Source organism: Gopherus evgoodei, chromosome 3 (assembly GCF_007399415.2).
Source record: "Gopherus evgoodei ecotype Sinaloan lineage chromosome 3, rGopEvg1_v1.p, whole genome shotgun sequence".
Classification (NCBI taxonomy): domain Eukaryota; kingdom Metazoa; phylum Chordata; order Testudines; family Testudinidae; genus Gopherus; species Gopherus evgoodei.
Window position 1 is genome coordinate 91,332,806 of NC_044324.1, and position 11,103 is coordinate 91,343,908.

The 11,103-nt window shown below is 41.1% G+C and overlaps 1 protein-coding gene across 10 annotated transcripts in view; it reads right to left on the bottom strand.

Annotated features, from left to right (window-relative positions):
* The window catches only part of ATG5 (autophagy related 5), a 137,488-nt gene extending 126,644 nt beyond the window's left edge, over positions 1-10,844 (bottom strand). For 3 of the 10 annotated variants that reach the window (XM_030556034.1, XM_030556033.1, XM_030556025.1), the window contains exons 1-3: positions 10,762-10,844; positions 6,069-6,229; positions 839-966 (exon numbers count right to left, since the gene is read on the bottom strand). In XM_030556034.1, the coding sequence (XP_030411894.1) occupies positions 839-966; positions 6,069-6,176 (236 nt within the window). In that variant the 5' untranslated portion in view covers positions 6,177-6,229; positions 10,762-10,844. Of the gene's footprint in view, positions 1-838; positions 967-6,068; positions 6,230-10,637 lie in introns of all 10 variants that reach the window. The other 7 variants (XM_030556031.1, XM_030556030.1, XM_030556035.1 and 4 more) reach the window with 7 other exon arrangements.
* Between the last annotated feature and the right edge of the window lie 259 nt (positions 10,845-11,103).

An 11,103-nucleotide genomic window follows, 5' to 3' on the forward strand; every position in this document is an offset into this window, starting at 1 on the left:
TCATTAGCGTGAGAGTCACAAGACAACACCTGCAAGTCAGCAGTACAAAGCAAAGCAGAGTTCACTAGATGACATTTAGTTTTCACAGAAGAAACCCAAGTGGCTAATATCAATATTTTTCTTCCCACCTACAACATACAGAAATGCATCTAGAAACATGTTAAAGTCAATTTGCTTTGTACAATTCATAACCAAAGAACAAATGTTATTTGTATTGAGGTAGCACATACCACAGCTTTCAAATCATCTGCTTTAAAAACAGTTCTCCTCCAGAAATAAGGAAGTATTATTCCATGAAAGATTATTGATTAGCAGTGTTACTTTTTACAGTTCACAGTCTACAGCAGAAAGTAGAAAGGAAACAACTAAGTTCATGAAACAGTTGCCAAACAACACAAAGCTTTTATCTCCCCCATTTAGCCAGGAATACAATTACTAGCAAGTTTATAAAGATGCATATAACACTTATAAAGTTGACACAATAGTCTGAATAGTCCATGTATCCATAGCATGTCACATCTCAATATAACAGTCCCTGAATATTCCATGCTTCCGAAGCATCAGATCTGTCACAGTAAGCATTTAATTAAATGCTCTACAGTGAGACAGAGTTTAAATATCACTCATCCTAAAACTAATTCAAAATTTTTGTAAATGGTAATATTGTGATGGGTCTCTCTGAGAAGATGACATTGTACTGAAACTCGTCTTTAAAATAAGATGTGATTAGTTTATGATGCAAGTACTGACAGCGTGCTTAACTCAATTAATCTTTTTTATACAGTAGTTTTAGTATTATACATGCAAAGTGTAATGATCCAAAGTTAAATCAACTCACCATTTCAGGGGTGTGCCTTCATATTCAAACCATATCTCAGTAACATCCTCTTGTCTCATAACCTTCTGAAAGTGTTTTTTCACTTTGTCCGTTACTAGCGTCAAGTAGCTTATTCTAGGTAAAAGCAACTGAAAGGAAAGTTTGTACAAGCAGGTGTCATTTATTTTTTGAAGTTTTAGAAATCTAATATAAAGCCACATATAGGTACTGTTTTTCAAGAACAAAGACAAAATAAGAAGTTGGTGGGGTTTTTTTGTTTTTGTTTTTAAACATGCCATACTTTTAGACAGTAATAGTAATTTGCTTCTTAAACGCCAATAAGTTAATGCTATCAAATGATACTTATTTTAAAACAAGTTTTGAATGTAACTGTTTCCAGCACTGAAAATACTGTAACACAAATAATAGTCTGTAAATTGTTTTTTTTTTTGCCTCACTCAATGCACCTGGAAGGAGACAGAAGCAATTTACAAACAGGCAGAAATTACTCAATGGTCAGGTCGAGTCACATTTCTCACAACTGGACCCTTTTCTTTCGAACAGGTATAAAAATAGAGTATGCTGTATCATCAAACAGGATAGATACATTTCTATAAAAAACTGCTTGAAAATAAAGATTCACTTGCGCTAAAAATTTTGATCAGCTAAACATTTGATTCTTTAAAAAACTGTAATACAGTAACTCCTCGCTTAACACTGTAGTTATGTTCCTGAAAAAATGTGACTTTAATTGAAACAATGTTAAGTGAATCCAATTTCTCCATAAGAATGTAAATGGGGGGAGGGTAGGTTCCAGGGAAATTTTTTTCACCAGACAAAAGACTACACACACACACACACACACACACACACACACACACACACACACACACATAGAGAATAAATTTTAAACAAACAATTTAATACTGGTACACAGAGATGATTGTGAAGCTTGGTTGAGGTGGTGGAGTCAGAGGGTGGGATATTTCCCAGGGAATGCCTTACAACGAAATGATGAACTAGCAATTGGCTGGGCCCTCAAGGGTTAACTCGTTGTTGTTAATGTAGCCTCACACTCTACAAGGCAGAACAAATGCAGGGACGGGAGACAGCATGGCAGGCAGAGACAGAGACACACACCATGTCCGTGAGAGAGATGCACATTGTTTCTTTAAGTATGCTGACCCCACTAAGTACACTTCTTTTTTAAGTAGATCAGCAAGCTGAGCCAGCAGCTGCTGCCAGGAAGCTCCCTCCATCCTGAGCCCTGTTGTGTGTCCCCCCTGCTCTATGGAAGATGGGGCAAACAGGTTGCAGGAGCAGGGGGGAGGGAGACACCCTGACATTAGCCTCATTCTTTTCCCCTCACCCCCTGCACAACAGGTAGGAGGCTCTGGGGGGAAGCTCCAAGGCAGAGGGCAGGAGCAGCACATAGCAGTTGGGGGAGGGACAGCTGAACTGCCGGTAACTGATAGCCTGCTGGGTGGCTGCCACACAGGGAATTTAAGGGAACGGGGAGCTGATGGGGGGCTGCTGGTCCACCCTGGTTCCAAGCCCCCACCAGCTAGTTGCAACACTGCTCTTCCTGCAAGCAGTGGACAAAGCAGACGGCTGCCAAACAATGTTATAAAGGAGCATTGCGCAACTTTAAATGAGCATGTTTTCTAATTGATCAGCAACGTAACAATGTTAACTGGGACGATGTTAAGTAAGGAATTACTGTATGATCTTTTCAAATTATTGTTTAATTCTTATGAACAATGTCACAGTGCACTGTGCATTCTCTGCATCTCGCAAGTTCCATCCTCTTCATATTTTGTATCACATGTGATACCCATCAGGATTGCTGCAATTTTCCCCAGTCCTTAAAAACCCACTTACTGCCTCCTCAAAAATAGAAGGAAAAACTATTAATATTTTTAAAAATGAAACAAAGACATGCTCTATGCAATTCACCTTTTAAGTATATTTATTTCTCAAACAGAAGAGGCGCACATTGTCCAAAACAGAAAGTTTGCAACTCTAAGTAAAAAACAAGAAAAATAACTGAATTCTCTATCAGCTAATTAGTTACTCCTAAAACTCTTACCTGCCCATACTTATCTGAAACTTTTATACCTATTATTAAAAATTGTAACTATAGTAACGTAGCAAAAGAATATTTTTAACTAGTTTGCACATTTGACAGCACTTATATAGAGTCAGTAAGAGAGGAACTAACTGAAAAGGTCCTTAGACACATAAGATGAGCAGAAAAGCCCTTATATCAAAATTTACGGTTTTTTTTAAGACTTAAAATATGCTGTTTAAATGGGTGAATCAAAAGATTGGCTAACTTTAAAAAAAATTAAACCAATCAGAACAAGTTGACATTAATACTTCAATTTTAGGTATTTCTAAAATAATTATCTCATGCATATAAACATAATATTACATATGCAACAGCATGGAAGCCTTTGTAAAAGAAATATTACTTAGCATTTACAAAATATATTACAAGATTTAAGGGTTTAATACTGCATTTCTAGAGCCTGTTTTTGCATGACTCTCTTCCCATTTGGTTTGGGGATTTAATACTGGGAGACATAAGTCAAAATAACTTCAAAATTTTTAAATGTCATCACAATAAGTTTGGACAAGAAAATGTTGTGTCTGAACTGGTAAATTATGACAATTTTGCAAGGTTACTTAGTGTATTTTATTCAAAGGCCTCAAACTGCTTTACAGACTAATTCTAGTCAGTTCCTATGCTTGAGACCAGGGGTCCAGACATTTGTGGTTTAAAATATCATTTTTTATTTATCATGCATCTTGCTGTTTCTGTATCACATGACCCTTGTCAGTTTCCTTTTGCAGCTAGAGCCATGTGTGATATGTTTCTACATTACAGTTATACTTTCAATTTTCTTCTGAGTAGGGTGGTGCAACAAGGCGGCCAATAATGTTTTGCAAATCCTTCACAGAAGCCCTTTTTTGCAGGGTTCCTGAAGGAGGGTATCAAACATCGCTTTAATCAAAATGTTGCTTAGCAATTCTACTTTAGCCCAAATTGTAATATCAATTAAGTATGGAATATTATAATGTGGGAATATGATTTTTGTTTCTGTTTGTTAAGTAACCAGACAGTATGATCACAAGTTAATTGCCATTTCATTGATGTTAGTAATTTTAGCCAAAATTTTCAAATGCAGGTGCCTAAAGTTAGGCACCTAAATCCATAGTTAATCATCTAAGTAAAAATGGCCAAATTTTCAGAGATGTCAAGCACCTACAGTTCACGAAAGATCAATGGAAGCCGTAGAAAGTTAACATCTATGAAAATCAGGCTACTTACCTAAATCCACAGTGAGTCACTTAAATGTAAGTAACTTTAAAAGAGAAAAATGAAACATTTCAACCTTAGATGTTTCGTTTCTCTCAATTGAATTAATTTATTTACCTGTTCTTAGGATTTCAGAACTTTAGCCAACCCTATAAATATTTGTCACATATGCCTAGATCACCCTAGAGGTTAAACCTTTTGAAAAGTAACTTACTTGTTTCTTCCCTTCCAATATTATCCACATCTACTTTCAGATCATCACTTTTCCCCATTTAGCAAGAGACTAGAGAACCTAATTTTACCATTTTCCTACCCTAGACTTAAAATTATTCATTCCAGTGAATTCAAAGTATATTAAATCAGCTTTATAAGGCGCATAAAGATATCTCTAGTTCATTTTATCACGTTTCTCATCCATCCTACAGATGTCCACATTTAATCTAAAAATTTAGATATTTTATCAGGTCATGTACACGCAGATAATCCAAAAAACAGTACCAAAAAACAGTTTTAGCCCAATATTTTTCTTTCTTCAAATACTGACACTACAATACTGCTGACAGCAGTATTTACAGAGAATGGTTGTGAGAAAAACATACAAACATTTAAAAGACACATTTAACTACTTTCTAGCCTTAGTCCGTCAGTCTAGACAGTATTTATTACACTCTTCCATCTGAAGGAAGTCAGAAGAATTGTTACATAAGGCCTCCTATAAGGGCTGTTGAGGCTGAGCAAAACTGCTACAGAAATTTCTAGAAGATAAAAATATATATGCTTGCCTTGGACAACAAAAGTAACTAAATAAAACTGAAATAGAAAAAAAGCACATTAAGTGACAGCTTCTCTCATTAAATTAAGTGAAAAAGATAAACGTCTAAAAAAACTACCAGATATAGTGAGCTCTGACACCTGGAGGGGGATACTTTCCCTTAAGTACACAGGCCTTATATCCATAACTATTTAGTACTCAGAATATGACAAAATGCATTCTCAAGTCCACAACTGCAATAACTAAACTCTTCACGTTTCTTTTTCTTCTCTCCATCCCCCTGTACCAATCCCAGGTCTACCTCCTGAGCATCTTTTTACAGAAATTCAGTTAAGTTAGAACAAAACTATTACTGTTCACATACTAAGGGCTGGTCCACACTACCACATAAGTCAATACAGCTTACATCACTTCAGGGTGTGAAAAAAAAAGTCACACACCCCCAAGCTACACCAACCTCAGTGTTGTCCACACCAGTGCTAAGTTGACGGGAAACATTCTCCTGCTGATATAGTTTCTACCTCTTGTTGAGGTGAAGTAATTATGCAGACAGAAGAGCGCTCTCCTGTTGCCATAGTGCGTCTTCACCAGACATGCCACAGTGGCTCAGTTGCACCCATGTAGTGCAGTAGTTTAGACTAGCCTTTAGTCTAAAGAAATATTATAAATATGTTCTGTCTGCTCCTAATAGGGTAACACTTCTTAGGACACATCCATTATTTTCCAGTGAAACCAGCAACCTTATTTACATACATTTAAAGGCATTCACTGCACACACTGGATGTCACCATACCCATGTATGCAACACAATTAATTTGAGATTCAAGTGAAAAGCCCTGCCTACACCTTTTAAAGCACTCTCATTATTACAGTTTCATGAATGGTAATAATGGTGAGAGCATTAGAACAGGCCAGACGCCCCTTTCTTTTTTAAACTCACTGTGTCACCTAACTCTCCTTGGATCAATTCTAGGTGGAATACTGATAAGAACACCAGCAGCCACCTAGTCAACATCTACACTAGAACACCCACTCTTGCTTGCATTAAAAAACGCACACACACAAAAACTTTCTCATCAGAAGCATCAAAACCAAAGAGCCTGAAAACCCCCCAGATGTGATTGGGCTATAGCCCTGCCTATCTTCTTTGTACTTACATAATAAGGTTCAGCTTCCCTTTCAGTTATCTCATCCTGATACAGCGTGAAGCAGGTTGGTATTCGTCCAAACCACACATCTCGAAGCACATCTTTGTCATCTGTCATTCTTCCAATGGGTACTGAAGCACATGTAGACTAAATTATTTCTTCAACCAGAACTATGCCACATCCCCAAAAGACAAAAAGCAAGATCAGCTTTTTCAAATAAAAGAAAAAATTTTACAATACTCCCTTTACTTTGTTCCTATGGCACAAGGTATTAAAAACAGAGTTCTATTTATCCAGTTACCGAATTTATTAATTGCTACAAAGAAACAGTTGGCTGAAAGGGTTTACAGATAATATGAATTAAATAGCAGAATATTAAAGAACAAAATATACAAAAGTTAACAAGTTGCTTAGCTGTCAGACATGTAGGAGGCAGTGATGATCTGGAAGGGGCCTCAAGAGGTCATCTAATCCAGTCCCCTGCACACATGGCAGGACTAAATATTATCTAGACCAGAGGTAGGCAACCTATGGTATGCTAGTCAAAGGTGGCACGCAAGCTGATTTTCAGTGGCACTCACACTGCCCGGGTCCTGGCCACCAGTCTGGGGGGCTCTGAATATTAATTTAATTTTAAATGAAGCTTCTTAAAACATTTAAAAAACCTTATTTACTTTACATACAACAATAGTTTAGTTATATATTATAGACTTATAGAAAGAGATCTTCTAAAAATGTTTAAATGTATTACTGGCATGTGAAACCTTAAATTAGAGTGAATAAATTAAGACTCGGCACAGCACTTCTGAAAGGTTGCTGACCCCTGATCTAGACCATCCCTGAAGTTGTTTGTCTATCTTGCTCTTAAAAATCTCCAATGATGGAGATTCCACCACCTCCCTATGCAATTTATTCCAGGGCTTAACCACAATGAGAGTTAGGAATTTTTTCCTAATGTCCAACCTAAACCACTCTTGCAGCAATTTAAGTCAATTGCTTCTTGTCCTATACTTAGAGCTTAAGGAGAATAATCCGTCCTTCCCCCCCATAACCTTCTACATACTTGAAAACTTATCATACTTCCTCTCAGTCTTTTCTTCTCCAAATTAAACAAACCATGTTTTCTAGACCTTAAATCATTTTTGTTGCTCTTCTCTGGATTTTCTCCAATTTGTCCTCATCTTTCCTGAAATGTGGCACTGAGAACTGGACACAATACTCCAGCTGAGACCTAATCAGCCCAGAGTAGAGCAGAAGAATTACTTCTCATGCCTTGCTTACAACACTCCAGAATGATGTTCCCTTTTTTTTGCATCACTGTTGACTCATATTTAGCTTGTGATCCACTACAACCCCCAGATCCCTTTCCACAGTGCTCCTTTATAGTTAGTCATTTCCTATTTTGTATGCGTGCGATTGTTCCTCCCTAAGTGAAGTATTTTGCATTTGTCCTTATTGCATTTCATCCTATTGCCTTCAGACCATTCCTCCAGTTTGTCCAGATCATTTTAAATTTTAATCCTATCCTCCAAAGCACTTGCAACCCCTCCAAGCTTAGTATCGTCCACAAACTTATTAAGTGTATTCTCTATGTCACTGTCTAAATCATTGATGAAGATATTGAACAGAACTGGACCCAGAACTGATCCTGCAGGACCCCACTCAATATGACCTTCCAGCTTGACTGTGAATCACTTGATAACTACTCTCTGCAACACTTTTCCAACCAGTTATGCACTCACCTTATAGTAGCGCCATCTAGGTTGTATTTTGCTAGTTTGTTTAAGAAAAGATCATGCAAGACAGTTTGAAAGCCTTACTAAAGTCAAGATATACCACATCCACTGCTTCACCCCATCCACAAGGCTTGTTACCATATCAAAGAAAGCTACTAGGTTGGTTTGACACAATTTGTTCTTGATAAATCCATGCTGTTATTTATCACCTTATTATCTTCTAGCTGTTTGCAAACTGATGATGGGCAGGCACGCACCTTCTAAATTACCTTGCTTCATACACAGAGGTGGGAGCACTTGTATTCTCAAAGGGTCTGTCTACGCTGCAACTAGACACCTGCATTTAGCCTCTGCCAGCTGACTCGGGCTCATGGGACTCAGACTGCGGGTCTGTTTAACGGCAGTGCAGACTTCCAGGCTTGGGGTAGAGCATGGACTCTAGGACCTTGTGAGGTGAGAGGGTCCCAGAGCCTGGACTGCAGCACAAGCCCAGAAATCTACACTGCAATTAAACAGCCCCACAGCCTGAGCCCGAGTCAGCTGACATGGGCCAGCTGCAGGTTTTTAATTGCAGTATAGTCATATTCAAAGAGGGCCTAAATCATTCTGCAGCACTCTGCCTAGTAGCAAGGCTTAGGCCTGGTTGACACTAAAAAATTAAGTTGACCCAACTATGTTGCTCCCCAGTGTAGACAGCGCTAGGTTGACAGAGGAATGCTTCCACTGTCCTAGCTACTGCCTCTGGGAGGTGGATTACCTTTGCTGATGGGAGAACACCTCCTGTCACCATATGCAATGTCTACATCAGGGGTGGGCAAACTTTTTGGCCTGAGAACGACATCTTGGTATGGAAATTGTATGACAGGCCATGAATGCTCATGAAATTGGGGATTGGGGTGTGGGAGGGGGCTCCGGGCTGAGGCACTGGGTTGGGGTGCGGAAGGGAGTGAGGGCTCCGGCTAGGGGTGCGGGCTCTGGGGTGCGCCACAAATGAGGAGTTCAGGGTGCAAGAGGGGGCTCCAGGCTGGGGCAGGGCATGCGGGGGGAGGTTAGGGCTCCGGCTGGGGGTGCAGGCTCAGGGGTTCCTAGCCAATGGAAGCTGCAAGGGTGGCACTTGGGGCGGGAGAAGCATGCAGAAACTCCTGGCTGCCCCTATGCATAGGAGCTGGAGTGCAACATGCCGCTGCTTAAAGAAGCCATGGCAGATGCAGAGCAGGGCAAACCCCCAATCCTGCTCCCCAGCAGGAGCTTGAGGGCAGGATTAAAACATCTGAAAGGCCAGATGTGGCCCACAGGCCATAGTATGCCCACCCCTGGTCTATACTGAAACACTGCAGCTGTGCCACTGTAGTGTTTCAAGTGCAGACCAGTCCTCTATGCCCTATATTTTTAAAAATGCATTCTTCATAAGTTAGAGTTAGAACTGCAACACTTGTAAGAATAGGTGTGTTTTAAAAGCCAAAGTAATGGATTTTAATAAGTCTATGTTTGTTTTAAAATGAAGTCAGTTAATCTTTAACAATGACTCTGACTAAAGGCTGGCTGATTACAGAATAGTATCTGTAGAATTACCAGTAATGGCATGACAAAACAAAACAGCAGAGCAAGAATGGAAAATGGGGAGGGCTGGGGAATGCAGACAGACATAATAAACTACCTGATCGACACCCAAGCACATGAATAGATGTATCTACATTAAATAACTTTTCCAAAAACATGCCACCATTCATCTCTACCAGCATTAACAACATGCAAAGCCCTAGTGTGGGCAGGCTACTTGCATTTTAAGCAACATTTAATCCAACCCTGCTCAAACCAGACATAACATGGTGCTTAAAACAGCAGCACTCATGCCCTAGCTACATTAGGTCTCCTAAGATTGCTTACTGGTTGAGCTGAACTGGTACTAATAATGCTGAAAAACATTTTCACAGTCTTCCTATGAAGTCTTGTCTGCACTGAAGTCCCAAGTGAATTAGCAGGACACAGTGAGCATGTCTACGCTGCATCACAGGTTGTGACTGTAGCTCCTGTAGAAACAGGTGATCTAGCTTTAACCTACCTAGCTTGGGTACTGGAAGTGAAGTCACAGCAAGTTGGGCTTCAGTGCAGGCTAGACAAGCTGATCCAGAACTCTGGGTAACTACTCAGGTAGCTATCCCATGCTGAAGCCTGTGCTGCTGCAGCTTCACTGCTCCAGTACCAGAGTTAGAGAGGTTAAAGTTAGCTCAGATATGCAATGTAGACATACCAAGTGATGGGCCCATAACTATGATGAGAACAAAAAACTAGCCAAAGAAAACCAGATAGCAGCAAATAAGTCAGTATGTCATAATACTGCCTACTTACTCCATCTGTTCTCCATACATATTTGGAGACACTCAAGCTTATGTGGCTGATAAAGAAGATTTATTACAATTACTATATTAGTCATGTCCAGCCAACACAGCATGATGGGCTGGATTGCTCTCTGGCCCACCAAGGCCTCCTGAATGACTGCAGAATCTCTGGCATTCTTGACTAACCACAAAAAAACCCGGGGTCCTCCCAGACTCCAGGAAAAAACTCAGGGAGCTGGCAGGGAGAAAAAAAATATCTATTCACCTACATACAGAGTTAATTTGCTCAGGAATCATTAAGAGACATATGGTGCCATTAAGCAGAAACCTAGCATTAAGGCTCAGGCTCCCAGCTTCCCCCATTGCCCACACCCCACAGCCTCTCCCACTGTCCCCGTCCCCTTCCCCTGCCCCCTCGTTGCTCGTTAGTCCCTCCCCCTACGACTCACTCCCCTCGTCTCACCCCAGTCCCAACTAGCTCACTGCCTCCCTGCCCAAGTCACCTCCACTCTCATCTCCATCCCGCCCTCGCCCCACGCATCGGCTCCACGTGCCCTATCTCCAGTCACTCACACCCACGAGGGGCCGCGCCTCCCAGGGGAGGAAAGAGGGAAAGGAAGTTACTACCTGAACCTCTTCCGCGCGCACCCCAGGCGCGCGCATGTGTGACACCGTCTGAGGAGCCCTCCGCCAATCAGCGCGCAGTCCGCCTGTCACGTGAGCGAATCTTTCCGCCCTGTCAGCGACATCGGAACTAGCAGCAAAGGCGAGTGGCGGCGGCGCGGAAGAATGACGTCACGAAAACGCTCGCGGGCGGGGCTTGTCGCTCATCTCTGTGTGGGTGGGGCAAATACGGCGTCCGTTCGTTGGCGGGATGGGAGCGAGGTTCGTGTGCTGCGGAGGCGCCGCTCTGACCGGCGCTGGGGCTGAGCGGGGTGGGCTCAGTTAAGTCGAGGGGGGTGCGCGCGC